This window comes from Schistocerca serialis, chromosome 2, assembly GCF_023864345.2.
Source record: "Schistocerca serialis cubense isolate TAMUIC-IGC-003099 chromosome 2, iqSchSeri2.2, whole genome shotgun sequence".
Lineage (NCBI taxonomy): Eukaryota > Metazoa > Arthropoda > Insecta > Orthoptera > Acrididae > Schistocerca > Schistocerca serialis.
This window is the reverse complement of record NC_064639.1, coordinates 233,790,510-233,808,063: the sequence shown is the minus strand read 5'-3', so window position 1 is coordinate 233,808,063 and position 17,554 is coordinate 233,790,510. Positions and strand designations below refer to the sequence as shown.

Here is a 17,554-nt window from a genome sequence, read left to right as displayed (position 1 = left end):
CAGCAACATTACAGTCGTTAGCGTATCAATGAGTATTAGCGAAAGTACGTTTAAATGGGGTATGAGAAAAATCTGTAACTACACTACGGATTTGTTGGCAGAGAGGATACAGCACGTTATCTTGTGTTGGGATCCTTGCTGTCCTTGTTGTATTTCAGTGACCGGGCATTCAATAACCACATACTTTTTCCAGATGATGGAGCTACGTGTAATGAAGTACTACCTGAAAAAAAAACTGAAGAAGTACACGGTTATTACAAATGATTGAAGCGATTTCACAGCTCTACAATAACTTTATTATTTGAGATAATTTCACAATGCTTTACACACACATACAAAAACTCAAAAAGTTTTTTTAGGCATTCACAAATGTTCGATATGTGCCCCTTTAGTGATTCGGCAGACATCTAGCCGATAATAAAGTTCCTCCCACACTCGGCGCAGCATGTCCCCATCAATGAGTCCGAAAGCATCGTTGATGCGAGCTCGCAGTTCTGGCACGTTTCTTGGTAGAGGAGGTTTAAACACTGAATCTTTCACATAACCCCACAGAAAGAAATCGCATGGGGTTAAGTCGGGAGAGCGTGGAGGCCATGACATGAATTGCTGATCATGATCTCCACCACGACCGATCCATCGGTTTTCCAATCTCCTGTTTAAGAAATGCCGAACATCATGATGGAAGTGCGGTGGAGCACCATCCTGTTGAAAAACGAAGTCGGCGCTGTCGGTCTCCAGTTGTGGCATGAGTCAGTTTTCCAGCATGTCCAGATACACGCGTCCTGTAACGTTTTTTTCGCAGAAGAAAAAGGGGCCGTAAACTTTCAACCGTGAGATTGCACAAAACACGTTAACTTTTGGTGAATTGCGAATTTGCTGCACGAATGCGTGAGGATTCTCTACCACCCAGATTCGCACATTGTGTCTGTTCATTTCACCATTAAGAAGAAATGTTGCTTCATCACTGAAAACAAGTTTCGCACTGAACGCATCCTCTTCCATGAGCTGTTGCAACCGCGCCGAAAATTCAAAGCGTTTGACTTTGTCATCGGGTGTCAGGGCTTGTAGCAATTGTAACGGTAAGGCTTCTGCTTTAGCCTTTTCCGTAAGATTTTCCAAACCGTCGGCTGTGGTACGCCTAGCTCCCTGCTTGCTTTATTCGTCGACTTCCGCGGGCTACGCATGAAACTTGCCCGCACGCGTTCAAGCGTTTCTTCGCTCACTGCAGGCCGACCCATTGATTTCCCCTTACAGAGGCATACAGAAGCTTTAAACTGCGCATACCATCGCCGAATGGAGTTAGCAGTTGGTGGATCTTTGTTGAACTTCGTCCTGAAGTGTCGTTGCACTGTTATGACTGACTGATGTGCGTGTATTTCAAGCACGACATACGCTTTCTCGGCTCCTGTCGCCATTTTGTCTCACTGCGCTCTCGAGCGCTCTGGCAGCAGAGACCTGAAGTGCGGCTTCAGCCGAACAAAACTTTATGAGTTTTTCTACGTATCTGTAGTGTGTCGTGACCATATGTCAATGAATGGAGCAACAGTGAATTTATGAAATCGCTTCAATCATTTGTAATAGGCCTGTATACAGTCAGATTCCAAAATGGTCGAAGATTGGCAGCTTCTGTTCAAGTTTCAGAAATGTGAAATTGAAAATTTATGAAAACGCGGTCGATTCAGATGTTAATAACAAGTTCTATAAAATGCACTGCCAGTGCCAGTAGATATGCGAGGAGCAGTGTACCGAGGTGGTGGTTAGCTTCGGTACGCCACTGTAGGAAACTTTTTAAATAGAGAATGAGTGTGTGTGCTACACGAGGCTCAAATTCCGGAGTATTGCGATTCAGAGTCTCGTGTAGCCATCCTGATTTTCTATTATTTTCCACAGTCGCATTACGTGAATACTGTAGTGTTCCTTCGCTCAATGGCTAGGCTTTCCCGCTCTTATCCGCTCAGCCGGCCGCGGTGGCCGTGCGGTTCTGGCGCTGCAGTCCGGAACCGCGGGACTGCTACGGTCGCAGGTTCGAATCCTGCCTCGGGCATGGGTGTGTGTGATGTCCTTAGGTTAGTTAGGTTTAAGTGGTTCTAGGGGACTTATGACCTAAGATGTTGAGTCCCATAGTGCCCAGAGCCATTTTTTTTTCTTATCCGCTCATATTTCGCTGCGTCTATAATCACGACGATATCGACGGGTCGCTAAACTCTAACTTCACTTTCCTACATAAATTCCTAATTATTTAATCGTGGGAGTGACGAATTGTTTACTATTTTCAGGTCGCGTGTTAACGCTTATTTTGAAATACTGATAAAGAACTTTCCTATGGAATATTGTGAATACATTATTTTACGTTGGTTATCGCAAGTCTGAAGTCGGAGTGTCGTTTGAGTGTTTCGAGGTGTTAGCCCGGCAAGAACTCATTTCGTACGAGAGAGAGGTCTCCGCTCTCATGAATTGTGGGCCTGCTCGCGAACAAACTTCCAGCCAACTCCCACCATCCATATGCCGCTACTTCTCTCTCGAGAGGTCCTCCGGAAGCGGGTGCGAAACTTGGGCGCATTCCAGCTTATTTCTTTTCAGTGCTTTCTTTTCCCCGTGTTTACACTTAACAGGACAGAATTTCGCAACTAGAGTTAGGCGCTGTTTGAATTTGTTTTTAGTTTATGCTAAGGGCTCCGGAAGAAATATTACCTAGTGCCTCAGAAAGTAAGTTACAGATGTTGTCTCACAGTAAGGACGTTGCTGCCCAACAAGAGTGGCACACTGTCAGAAGAGATTTCAAGTTCCCGGTTTCTTGCAGATACAGTTTTGCTTCGGTACAGATACCAGGTGCACTGCAGTGTGTGATTGAAATGGCGTACCAACTGGAAAGTTACTCTAAGGCTGACGTACGCAGGACATTAGGATTCTTGTGGGCAGAAAGTCAAAATTGCACACAGACCCACCGTGAAATTCTCGTGATATACGGACCAAACGCAATGTCGCGTCCAGCTGTAGCCAACAATTTGACGAAGGCTGCACAGATATGAGTGATGCTGAATATAAATTCTGATCTTACATCATGCGATTTCCAGTTTTCGGCAAGCTGGAAGGAGATCTTGGGGGAAAGGTCTTTCTAAGATGATGACGTCCACATGGAGGCCCTGGAATGTCTCTGTGGCCAAAGAGCGGATATCTCTTGTCTAGGAACTAAATTATTGGTAGAGTGTACCCACTGTTTTTTACAGAGACTTGGTGACTACGTTGGAAAATAGTGTCATGTATCTATGTCACTTTCAAGTTGGTGCAGCATTCAATAAAAGTATCTTGGCCTGCTGTAATAATGTGTAACTTACTATTTGAAGTCCCGTCGTATTAGTTCACTATTGTCAAAAGCACTGAAACCTGGTTGGTAGGTACTCAGAGAGCGCACAGGATAAGGTTACGATTGTGGATGGGGCCGTAAACAGTTACTGTGAGTTGCACAATCAAACACACAACTTTATTTTTCTAAGAACCACTCATTTACATACTGCTTCAAAAGACCACAATTAGACAATACGGCTGAAGGCCTAATTAAAGAAAACTTGGGATGCTTTCTGAGCTGAAGGCCCAAAACCACATCAAAAACAAGAACGGCTGAAGGCTTAGAAATCAAAAGCTATTAAAAATAGAAGGTAATTTTAAAAAAAAAACATGCAATTGAAAACAATTAGCGGCCGAAGGCCTACACTACACATCTGAAGGACAACTACAATTAAAACACATTAATAAACATTTTTTCTAACCAAGAAATTTCTTTTTAAACTTACAACAGAACGGCTGAAAGCCTAATCAAAGAAATATTAACTTATTGCACGACTGAAGGCCACAAACAAATTTGAAGCAACGGCTGAAGGTCTGGACAACAAGTCACACAAACAATTTAAAATAAACACCTTCCTTCTAATAAAAAAAAAATCCTTTAAAGAATACGAACGTCTAAAGGTCTTATTAAAAGAGGCTCACGTAAACCCTTGGATGAAGGCCAGACATAACACATCGAACAACTAACGGCTTAGGGTCTGGATTACAAACAATTTCAGATAGAACAAATTTTAAGGAAAAAATATTTTAAAAAAATAAAATCAATCTTCAAAATCTCTATTTAACATGGCTGAAGGCCTGTATGCAAAATTTAAAAAGAACTGAATTAATACAAGGCCGAAGGCCTCACGCAATACTTCAGACTAAAATTAAAATCACAATCTAAAACATACAGAACAAGTGGTGCTCAGAAGTGTTCCAAGGGTCGGCCTGAGAAGGTAGCTCAAACGTAATGTGAGGTGAGACAGGCAGCCAAGAGATAAAGTTAAATAATCGGATGGCAACCCAAACTAGGGACGGCCCAAGGACCGACCAACAATTTAACCAACTCCCTTCCGTCCGACCAACGGCACAACGATGGAAACTCTCGGCCGAGGACAAGGATACAAACAACACTACGTCTTCAGAAATTGGCGTCTAAAAACAGCCAAGGGAACAATAAGCACTCTAAGCAAAATATGAACCAAACAGCTTAAAATTCTGTCGAACTACGCGCCGTGCTGGACAGTATCAACACGACGAGGAAAGGCGTACTGCCAGAAAACTACACTAACGTCCAGGGCAGGTAACTGAGGCGTTAACGGCTATAGGGCAGAAATTACCGCTGGTGCACTTCACTGTGAAGTAACAGTCAATTTAATAATTAATCGCAATATAGGAAGACAGCTGCAAGATTTCGCCGACTCCAACACATCATACATTGCTGCTAGCCCAAACGGCCCAGGGAGCAACAACCCGCAAATGAACGAAGAGATGTCCCAATAGTTGAGGTTTCATAATCGGTTAACTGATCACTCAACTTCAGCATCCAGGTTCGGTGGGCAGCGAACTTTGTCGCTCTCACATCTAGCGCCTCACGATTCGACAGCGCTTGCACACTGCCAGCAGTCCTGGCCTGGCCTCGCGCCGCGGAGACTTCCTCGCTGCTCTGTCCCAACCGACTGACCACCACACACACCACCAACACCCGGAAAATACTAGCGGTCTCACCAACGATAGGCGCTGCTGCTGCCTCTCAAGGAGGTAAGCCAGCAACTTCGTTACGCCAGTAAGTAAGGAAGAAACAAGACGCCACTCGAGGTGACAAAGTGCCAAAGAACTAACTGCATGAAAGCAAGCCACACACGCCTCAAGTTTTACTTTTATTTTTATGAACTCTTTCGAGAAATACACCAGTCCTTCACCTATAAATGCAGTGCAATATAAAACTGAATTCAAGAACTTTGTTGACATGAAGAGTGTAAGGTTTCTACATTAGGCGAAACCATAGTTCTGTCGAGTCTAATACATGCAGTCACGACACTCTGGAGAGGAAGTTGTAATCGTTTGACAGCTGGGGTGGCACTACAGCGTTGAAAAGCATGGAGAAAATCAAATGCGCCGGGAGGATAACGTTAGTTTTCAATTATTTTTCTACTTAATTAACGAACTAGTTGTTGTATTTTTATAGAGTACAATGATTCGACTATTCTTGCACTTCACTCAACTTTCCAATAGGCGATTATTTTTGTAAATGTAATTATTTTTGCTTCAAAGGCGAGTGTATTGAAGATTCCTGCCGTTTGTGGTTCAGATTTAACAACAATTGTGGAATTTGTTTCTTCCGTGTAGGGAAATATTTCTGTTTGTTTTGACCATTTTTATCACGTGTATGTGGGGTTCCCTTAAGGTACATGTGTGGTGATTTATTTGGAACGTTAAATAATGTAGGTATTACAAAAAGGTCAGGTTGTCTGGTGTTTACTACCATTTTTTTGTTACTAAAGAAAAATCACATTATTCACTAAATGCCTGTACATTACAAGTGAATCGTAAGCTGACTGCCCTGTAACGTACTGCTTCGTACCTGTAGGGGCCTTAGGAAACTAAGTGATGACAAATGTGATGTCATTTTTTAGTTATTGTCAGTTGTTGCGGCACTACTAACAAACCCTATTGTACAAACTATGTTAGAAATCACTGTAAACGTTAGCACTCGCACTCATAGGATATTGTAATCAGAAGCGTCGCTTGCTGACCGCTTGGGGCGCTGCTATCGCTGTGGGTAACAAGAAAGAGACGTAGAGTCGCTACTAGTATGTTACACTGTGGTTCTGTTTGTGATATTTGCCACAAAAAGCACCTTTCCAAAGTCTATGTATAAAAGAGAAACTCTGGATTCCAAAGTTTAAGTTGATGTCTAGTAGTCTGTCCGCTAGTGAGCACTTCTGTGTCGACTGTTGGTCTAAACTTGTGTCTGTGCTGATGTGGAGGCCTGATTTTGGAATGATGTTGCTGCTTCTGCGAAAATAGTAAATAAGGTAATATCTGGATATGCCTTTGCGTGTGGTAGCATTGCAAAAGGTGGATTATCGCGGTTAGGAAGCATTTTAAGTTTTGCATCTTCGGTAACATTGACGGTTTAACCACTTAATAATATGCATGAATTCAGAAAAGCATCACATTGCAATAACGCTTGCCTATAACTGTACTTTTTTTCCGAATGTTCAAATGTGTTTGAGTTCCTAAGGGACCAAACTGCTGAGGTCATCGGTCCCTAGACTTACACACTACTTTAACTTACGCTAAGAACAACATACACACCCGTGCCCGAAGGAGGACTCCAACCTCCGACGGGATGGGCCTCGCAGTCCGTGACATGGCGCCTCAACCTCATGGCCACTCCGCGCGGCTTTGCTTCCGAGAGCTATCATTCCGGCGACAACTGGTATTGGATAAGTTTTTAAATTACTGTAGGCGTTAATCTGAACAATCTGAATGTTTAGATTTAGCACGTGTGGAAAGTTCATCGATCAGAAAAATAAAAATTAGTCTGAATAGCGGATCTCAAATTCTATCCTTCCAGATAAGATCACGAGGCCTGCACCTATATTTTGAAGTAATTAGTATTTCTTAAGTATTAAACATTTTTACTGGCTGAGGACCACCAACCGTGTGTTAACTTAAATACAGAACATATGTATAGTCACCTCGGTTGCACAAAATTGTTGTCAAATTGACCATGGTCAATAATGCGTAATTAAGTTAACGCACGGTTGCTGGACCTCAGGAAATAAAAATGTTTAAAATTTCAAGATTCCTATCTGCTGTTACGATATACAAAGACTTTAAAATGAAAATTCTGAATACAGGCAAGGCAATTAATTTCAATAAACAATGTGAAGCGAGGGGACTTGTTCCTAATTATGTGAAGTGTTATCTGAACTTCAAGCAGTGCAAAAAAGAAAGAAATGCTTTCAAACGTTTAGTGCAAAAAATTATGTCTGAAAATATAAGTGCCCTGTACGCTAAGAAAGCTGTTTTAAGTGAACAAGCATATTATTTGTATTTATAACTAACAAAAATTTTAAGGCCCATTATAATATTCAAATTGATGATTTTTGGTTTCACATTAACAAACAATTAGCGAACTATAGACAAAACATTCTCATTAGGCACGAAAAGAAGCTAAACAACCAATGCCTTCTACCTGTAAAATCATGTAATCCCCCTAGTTTTTAAAAAAAGTGATGGTATATTCTATGACATTGTTTTAAATAAGACTGACATTAATTTCAGAAAAGCTGAGATGTCGCTACTGGAAAAAGGCTGAAAGTATAATGTCATGCCTCAGGTATCCAGACAAAATGTACTTGAAAATTTTCTTGTTGATCTAAAATCAGGCCTAGACAGTATAAAAATGGACAGCTCTCGTCAGACTAGAGTATCACATGATGTTTTTAATATTGTCAGCAAAAACTTAACCAATTCTCATAATATTGTTAATTCCGACAAAAAAACTAATTAAAACCATAAATACCAAGCTTGTAGAAAAAGATGCTTTGGTAATACCATTGTCATTCCTAGCAAACAAGAATATGTTATGGAACCTCTACAGTTCTTTCAGGAAAACGATATTTCCGAGCTACATGAGGACCCTACACTAACTTTGCAGAAAGAAGTCAGAACCGCTATTAACGATGCCAAAGCTCTTCTTAAACCTTTTCAAAAAAAGAAAAAAAAGCAGCTAAAGCTAATCAACATGAATCTGCAGCCGCCTAAGTTATGAGCTCAGGTTAAAGTCCATAAAAAAACCATCCGATCCTCCCAATTTCCAACAGTATGAACAGTGCTTATCACGACTTACCCAAATTCTTACAAGGTATATTGAAAAAATAGTTTTCCGTAGCAATTATTCTGTTTATAATAGTCAAGAGTTAGATAATAAAATCAAAGACGTTCGCTGTGATAGAGATACGAAATTAATTTCTTTTGACATTAAAAATCTTTACACAATTGTGCCGATACTTGAAGTCTTAGACATAGTGGAAAATAATTTACTTTCTTTCTAAAAAGATTTAGCTGATAAGCAAATCATCGAATTTGTGAATTTACTTCGTGTTGTAGTAAAATACAATTATTTGAATTTAATGCAAAACTATCTCAGTAACTAGATGGCCTTGCAAAGGGGGACCCCTTACCAGGAATCCTTGCAGATATGCTCATTAATTCCTTAGAAGTAAAATTTTTCAATAAGTTTTCAGCGTCAACTGTAGGCATTCTTTCATACGCCAGATATGTGGATGACATCTTGATCATTTACAAAGGGCCTAATGATGGTATTGATAGACTTTTTAATATGTTCAACGAGTTTCACGAAAATGTTTCTTTCACCTGTGAACGCGAAAACGAGTTCCTGCTATTAAACTTTCTAGATCTTACTCTTACGATAGTAGATGACAAAATTAGCTTCAATATCTTCCGTAAGGAAACCAGTTCTGATTAAATTATACCAGTCACTTCAGTACACCTGCAATCTCATAAGATGGCCTTTTTTCATGCAGCTATTCATAGAGCCACCTCCACCCCCCTTTCTTCTGATAAACTCAATTCTGAAATCAATCTGATTAAAACTGTTGCTGTCAGTAATGGCAATGATCCTTGTATAGTAGATAGTATTAATAACAGGAAAACCAATAAGAGAGTCACCACCTTAGGTCTTGCTAATAACGAACCTAATGAAAAGAAAAAAAATTCTCTATACCATTCCTGGGTCCAATTTCTTACAGAGTACAGCACTTGCTTAAAAATAAATATAACTATAGAGTAATCTTCTCCACTAATAATTCTTTAAAAATTAACATCATACATAACTTGAAACCTATGCTGTCCCCTTTGCTGAATTCTGGTCTCTATAAAATTATTTACGACAATCGTCCCGCCAATTACATAGGCCAAAAAGGCTAAGCTATTTCGACAAAATTCAAGGAACAGCTTCTAGGCAAAAAAACACCAAAGTTTACAGTTCAACTTTAGCTGACCATTTGTTAATCACAGGATATAATCCTAAAGATGTAAAAGACGTCCAGATCTTGCGCTCGGAGAAAAAAGGCTTTGGGCTTAACGTCTTAGAAGAGATGGATATATTTAAACACCTATCTCTGAGTGACGGTCTCATACCTAACGAACAGATGCAATTTCGCAACAAAAACGTTTTTCAAGGTACAGAGCTGCTAATCTAAAAATGGTACGAATGGCGATACTCTCCTCAATGTAGAATCTTAAATGCCGTTTTCTTTTACATTTTCGTATTTTCTATGTACATAATTTCAACTGTATTTCTTTTGTAAAATAAAACCGTTACGGTGTGTTGTAACTTTCATGCACTGGTCCCTGTTGTTGCCTGTAATGTTTAAAATTGTCAATGCAGTGTCTCATTTACTCTTCTCTGTAATTCGATCACGTTTTGCTAGGTAGCGGCTGTTTGATGCAGTGCTTGGCCCTAAGCGAGTTCGCGATTGCCATTGTCTTTCGATGGAAGATTTTATTCCAGTTGTAAAACGTGTTACATTTTTACAGTTCAATTTTTATTGTTGTGACGATTTCTATTTGACGAGTGCATTTTTCTCAGATGTTTTTCACAAATGGTGTGATTACATGCATTTACACTGTTTGCACATTTTATAGAAGTAATCCTATTAAGTATTTCATATTTTTGAGCCACGTCATTATATTTTCTAGGTAATCCTGTGTAATTTTTATTCTGACGAAGACCGCCTTACTACTGTCGAAACCATGGTCAATTTGACAACAATTTTGCGCAACTTAGATAGCTATACATACATTCTGTAATTAATTTCTTGAGTTCTTTAGTGATGAGAATCGGTAAATAATTCACAATTATAAATAAACTCACACTATGGATTCTTTTATTGATTTCGCAGTTACGCTACCTCCGAATGCATTTCGCACAACTACTCTCACGATGAGGGGCTGATCTTGTGCCATGAAACAGTTATCAAGACTTATTCTAATAAAACGACTCGATAGGCACTAATTCTGCAGTGAAATCTAAGAAAATTCGGTCGCGGAAGAGGGCTGTCGCAGGAAATGGGTTCATAAAATGGCCGTTGTGTCTTTTACAATTTCTAATAGTCAGCGAGGAGAACGAAAATGACTAAAGCGATATTTGAACTACTCGCGCTCCAGCGACTCCGGAATCCACCTTGATCGACAACCGAAGATGAAGAATGGCGAAAGACTTACTCAAAAAAATTATATGCTACAATATCACTCTTTAACTATTTTTCCTTCAAAGCATTGAATTTAAATTTTGTTTAAAGAATTAATTTCGTAAACTTACTGTTTATTTCCAAATTACTGTGATAACAACGATGTCCAGTGACTAACGTATGTTCATGTCTTCTAATTTCTGCTGGTCAATACAGAAACGAATTTCAATAGATTTCAAGGTTTCATTATTGAACCCCCACAACACACTCAATACTCAAGAGTTCGTAAATTAAAACTGTTCGGACTCACATTACAGCTCGCGATATCCATGTATTAATAAGAGATCTGCTGGAACATAACACTCTTGCTTTTCACTCACCAAGATTTATTTTATGTAGCAAGTAGCATGGTTTTCTACAGTTTATCGTGTTGCAGAATACTATAATTGCATTGATTAGCAGAGTTCAGCTGTCTGTTGTCGCACAGGTAAGCCGTGACATTATTCGGGCCAGGTTCAGACAATGGTTAATGCATTTAAGGAACAGTCAGATTATATTCAGTGAAATTGTAATTTGGTTAACATACATACTGGTAACACTTAGTTCAAAGGTTGTGTACATGTTTAACATTGGATATCCAAAAGACTGAGATGAAAAACTTACTATAATATATGACCAAATTCGTGATGTTTGTAGGGATTGTATGTAATGTTTGTAATTACACACATAGGAATTCTATAACACAGTAGCTTCATATGAAATAATGGTACATTTAATGGTGACACATAGCCTTTAATGAGTATAAAAATACACTACGTGGAGAGTCATACAGATATAAAAGTTAAAAGCATAAAATTAACAGTGTGCATGCAAGAAAACTGGTGAAGGTCCATACCTTTTGGTTCAGGCCCGATCAAAGTGCAACTTTTTTTGTGTTCCATAAGTGACTGTGACGAGATATTAGAATCCTAGATTAAATGTTTTGCATCCGTGCCCAACACAGAAAAGGACTGCGCGTTTCCGTCTAGCTCGAGTATCGACACATGTCATGAAGCAGAGATCTTCTACCTATCCAGCAATGCTGATTTCAGTGCCATCACAATGAGTACACAAATTATGAGACCAGTGTGTGTTCTCTGGTGTATGTTGTTGTTGTTGTGGTCTTCAGTCCTGAGACTGGTATGATGTAACTCTCCATTCTACTCTATCCTGTGCAAGCTTCTTCATCTCCCAGTAGCTACTGCAGCCTACATCCTTCTGAGTCTGCTTAATGTATTCATCTCTTCGTCTCCCTCTACGATTTCTACCCTCCACGCTGCCCTCCAATACTAAATTGGTGATCCCTCTATTTCTGAGAACATGTCCTATCAACCGATCTCTTCTTCTAGTCAAGTTGTGCCACAAGCTCCTCTTCTCCCAAATTCTATTCAATACCTCCTCATTAGTTATGTGATCTACCCATCTAATCTCCAGTAGCACCACATTTCCAAAGATTCTATTCTCTTCTTGTCTAAACTATTTATCGTCCACGTTTCACTTCCATACATGGCTACACTCCATACAAATACTTTCAGAAACGACTTCCTGACACTTAAATCTATACTCGATGTTAACAAATTTTTCTTCTTCAGAAACGCTTTCTTTTCCATTGCCAGTCTACATTTTATATCCTCTCTACTTCGACCACCATCAGTTATTTTGCTCCCTAAATAGCAAAACTCCTTTACTACTTTAAGTGTCTCATTTCCTAATGTAATTCCCTCAGCATCACTAGACTTAATTCGACTACATTCCATTATCCTTGTTTTGCTTTTGTTAATGTTCATCTCATACCCTCCTTTCAAGACACTGTCCATTCCGTTCAGATGCTCTTCCAAGTCCTTTGCTGTCGCTGACAGAATTACAATGTCAACGGCGAACCTCACAATTTTTATTTCTTCTCCATGTATTTTTTTACCTACTCCGAACTTTTCTTTTGTTTCCTTTATTGCTTGCTCAATATACAGATTGAATAACATCGGGGATAGGCTTCTCTGGTGTATATCTGTCTGTAAATACGCGAATATAAGGAAGGACTGACCCCCATTATTAACGACATATGCTGTGCTCAGATATTTGTATTAGTTCACCGTTCATTCGTGAACTTTGTCGTTATCGACCACTCGAAAATACCTTGGTGTTCCGTCGGTCGTAGCTTACAAGGAGTGGCAAGACAATGCATTCGAAAATTTCTTCGAGTGAAATGAAACAACAGTTTTATTGTTTCCAGTGATTGTTTATTTATTTCCACTCTTTTCAAAGGTTTAAACTGTCAATAAGCGACTTTATGAGGATTAATATGGCATGTGTGTGTTATGCTACGATTTTGGGGTAACCTGTCGCACTTTGTAAGTAGGCTGTTTAGGTTTTTTTATTGGTAACGCCACCTCTGTATAAAAATCACTGGCTGTGCTGTGTGCAGTCTGTGTCTAGTTTGAATTGTTGTCTGCCATTGTAGTGTTGGGCAGCGGCAGCTGGATGTGAACAGCGCGTAGCGTTGGCAGTTGGAGGTGAGCCGCCAGCAGTGGTGGATGTGGAGAGAGAAATGGCGGAGTTTTGATATTTGTAAAACTGGATGTTATGAACTCCTATATATATTATGACTTTTGATGATATTAAGGTAAATACATTGTTTGTTCTCTATTAATATCTTTCATTTGCTAACTATCCCTATCAGTAGTTAGTGCCTTCCGTAGTTTGAATCTTTTATTTAGCTGGCAGTAGTGGCGCTCGCTGTACTGCAGTAGTTCGAGTAATGAAGATTTTTGTGAGGTAAGTGATTTCTGAAAGGTATAGTTTAATGTTACTCAGGGCCATTCTTTTTCAGGGATTTTTGAAAGTCAGATTGCGTTGCGCTAAAAATATTGTATGTCAGTTTAAGGACAGTCATGTATAAATGGTTCAAAGGGGACGTTTCAACTTAGACAGTGAAGAAAAATAAAACACTATTTTCTGCGAGCCTTGGATACTTGTCGCGTGCCATTGTAAAGTAATTGTTTTAAAGAGGTTCACGTCACTACACTTCCGTTTTCGAACTATCGACGTCAAAGGTATTAATGCAGGTCCCCGTGAGACCAGGTGAAATCCTTAAATCACTCAAAAATACGGAATTTTCTTGTATGTATCAAGCACGGAACCCAACAATTTCCGAAAAATCTAAGAACGGGTAATTCAGATCCCGTGCGGATATATGTGAAGAACGCACTTCCTGAGGTGGAAGTCAAGTGACCTTGTAGGATGACAGCCACCAGTAAAGTAAGGTCGTCATGCAAAACCTGAAGAATGCCCTTCCCAATTGAGGCAGAAGTCAAGTGATCTTGGAGGATGAAAACCACTTTTAAAGTAAGCTCGTCATTCAAAGACACCCATTAAAAAAAGCTTGCTGGTTGCTTTGCGGCGCGGTATACGGCGTAAAACTGATACGAGACGATCATGTAACGTACCACCGCTTATATAATTCATGGTCATGAAATTGGGTGTATGTGCTAATTGCTTGTATGTTATCAACGGAGTAGTAAGAGTCAACGTGAAGAAGTCACAGAATGGCAGAAATGACTTCGCTTGATTGGATGTGAGGACGACCATAGCGTGAATGAAGCTGGCGATTTGGTGATGGACCAAAAATCCTTCTCATAATTATTTTCCCTGATACTTCTGAACTGTCTCTTTGATGATCCAGTACCAGGAACATTGCCTAGATGCATTCTGGTTACACTTCTGTTTTGCACTTGCTGATGAGCTCCTTCTGTCGTATACGTAGTTGGTTGTTATGAACGATCTTTCTGTTTTATGTATGCTAAATTTTTCTTACAGTTTTTGAAAAATTCTTTTTGCAAGATACTCGAACTTTCTGTCTTCTGTATTTAATTTTTGTTTCCATCTAAAACTTTTGTGCCTTTTTTGTGCTAGTGAGAAATTTAACTCTCTTCGCGGATTCTTAAACTTGTTCTACAGGGTACCTGTTCCCAGAATCTGACTTGAGTTTCTTTAGCTACTAGAGTTGCAGACGGTATAGCAGAATCACCCGCAAAAGAAAGCTGCTTTGCCTCAATACGTTTCAACCGTGAATTTACCTTCACAATCTTTTCTTAAAGAATTTACTTTATTTACTAGAGATTCATCAAGAACATTAACACATTTAATCGCACTATGTGAGCGTGGAAGTAGTTGTCAGTGGGTAACTGATGAAAACAAATTTCTTTCAACAAATGGAAATTTTATTCCTAAAAACCCTTCCTTTTTTTAAAAACAGATTTAAAAATTATGATCAAGTTACAATTTATTCAGAGGCAAAAATAGCAATTTTTTTTGACAGTATGAGCTTTCGGGCTGAGAACTTTGCCGCTCCCTTTTAAGACGGCCGTAGTCACGACCGCTCACACAACCTCTGAAAGACTACACTGGTGCAAATCTGCAACACACCAGATTATTTTAAACTAAAAATTTTAATCACTCAGACAAACACATAAACTATGCACCCCTTAGGAGGGATGGAAATGGTACAAAACACTCACATTAAAAAAATTAGTTGCCACCGAAAGTGCAACTTGTTTTTAAAAGAAAACTCTTACGGTGGAAGGGTGGCAAATTTATATACTAAAATGACCATTTAAATAAAAACCCGTGAAATGCAGTCTTACATAAAATGTACAAACATGCTCTACATTACACATATACCGCCTCTCAAGATGATAGGCAAGATAAGAAACATATTTCAGGAATTTGGCCTTTACACCTTAAGCAATAAATTCGTTAACACCGGATCCGGCAAACATGACAGAGGCAGCTATTAACGTGCGGCAGAACGACAGACAGACAGACAGACACTAACTGCCTAACAAATGCGGACGGGAGACAGATGAGGAAGCTGGGAACGAGAGACTGAGCAAGAAAACAAGTAGAATTTAACAAGTAAATGAAACAACATATCACGAATCCCTTCTAATAAACTGTGATGTCTGGCGAAGACCTGGCGCAGCACCCCCAAAACGCTCTCCCGAACCGTCCGCTGCCAGCCGCTTCAACGGGCGCAGGAAGGCGCGCCGATCTCGCATGTCACGCTCGCCCCGGCCAGACCGATGTCGTGGGTTGACTCCTGTTGCTCTCGTGTCAGCCGCGAAGCCACTATCCCTCGCTATTCGGCGGGGCCCACTGGACTGACGTGGCGACCTCACATGTGCCGACGCTCAAGACTGACAAGTCATCTTGTGCCTCAGTGCGGACAGCGTGGCTGCTGTTGTATGGACGATGCCTGAGACATGGTGCTGGTGGTGTCATAGTGATTGTTTGTTTGCAGGCTGTGATGACTTAGGGACTATTTTACATTGTTGGCAGGCGTGATGAATACGCTGGTGCATATTCTGGTGATGCCTAACAGGCATGTGGTGACGACGCGACTAAAGTCACTGGACGACGCCTCAGACTCAGTGCTAGTGGTGTCATCGTGACTGTTTACGGGCTGTGATGATTTAGGGACTACTTTACGTTGTTGACAGGCCTGCTGGACGCGCTGGTGCGCAGCCTGGTGATGTTGCACCGGCACGTGGTGACAGCGTGGTTGCTGTTGCATGGACGACGCCTGAGGCTTGGTGCTGGTGGTGTCATAGTGATTGTTTGTTTGCAGGTTGTGATGACTTAGGGACTATTTTGCATTGCTGGCAGGCGTGCTGAATACGCTGGTATATATCCTGGTGATGCCTAATAGGCATTTGGTGACGGCGCGACTACAGTCGCTGGACGACGCCTCAGGCTCAGTGCTGGTGGTGTCATCGTGACTGTTTACGGGCTGTGATGATTTAGGGAGTACTTTACGTTGTTGACAGCCCTGCTGGACGCGCTGGTGCGCAGCCTGGTGATGTCGGACCGGCACGTGGTGGCGGCGCGGCTGCTGTCGCTGGATGACTCCTCCGGCTCGGTGCTGGCGGTGTCAGCGTGGCAGCGCGCCCGCGGCCCGGCGCCCGCGCTGGCGGGCCCGACTCGCGACGACGCCGCCCCCGTGGCTGGACGCCGCCCCGACGCACACCTGCCCTGGTTCGAGGACGCAGCCTCCAGTCCTGCACTCCGCTCGCCCAAGTTCGTGCCGTCGCCCGTGAACGCCTCGTACCGCGGCTGGTGGACCTACCCCTACTACTCGTGCCACGTGCGCCTCTGGCTCGTCTCCTACAGCATCGCCATTCAGCCCTCGTCGCACCGGGGGTGAGTTTGCGGCCGCTGCAGTGGTGCACAGCATGCATCACTGCGTTGTTTTCCAGCACGAGCCTTACTAAAAAAAAAAATTCGGTGCTTCACATATAGACTCTAAGAAAGGAAAAAACGACACACCATGAGGGACTTGGCCAAATAGAATGGAAATTGGATGATTTATTCAAGAGATAGATCTTCACAGACTGAACAAGTCAACAACGCATTGGTCCAAATGTTCAAATGTGTCTAAATTCCTATGGTGTGCGTACTGTAAGACCTTCGGTACACACACCATCAGATTATTTGACTTGTCGCTCTAACGAAGTAGGCGAGTGTCAGCAATATGTCTCGTGGTCTTATCGGGGCGTGTTTATCTTCTGCCGTTAGGTCAGACGATAGAAATGCCACTTCCACGCTTAGAGTAGCTGATTGACGGTGACCAACTTTAAACAGAACTTGATTAATTTTCACACACATTTATTAAAATAATAAAAAGGATAGACATTACGTAACTTGATTCTGGATGCTGTTCACAATTGACAATCTGAAGTTCCTTTGGTCTTGGTACGTTAATCTTATTCTCACATATATCTGATACTTGACAAAGTGTCTATACATTTATCTTCATGGCTATGTACAGGAATATGATAATCTTATTAGGCGCAGAGTGAAACTTGACTATAGACTGGTACAGACTAAGGCAGACTAATGCAGACTGGTACAGACTAACGCAGACTGACTAATCGGAGGTCTGTACACTCGTTATAATACCTCGC

At 41.0% G+C, this 17,554-nt stretch overlaps 1 protein-coding gene across 1 annotated transcript in view; it reads left to right on the top strand.

Moving 5' to 3' along the window:
- The window catches only part of LOC126455873 (probable G-protein coupled receptor CG31760), a 1,325,234-nt gene that overhangs the window by 1,037,551 nt on the left and 270,129 nt on the right, over window positions 1-17,554 (top strand). The window contains exons 5-6 of the mRNA XM_050091633.1: window positions 16,418-16,554; window positions 16,633-16,790. Coding sequence (XP_049947590.1) covers window positions 16,418-16,554; window positions 16,633-16,790 — 295 coding nt within the window. The remainder of the gene's footprint in view (window positions 1-16,417; window positions 16,555-16,632; window positions 16,791-17,554) is intronic.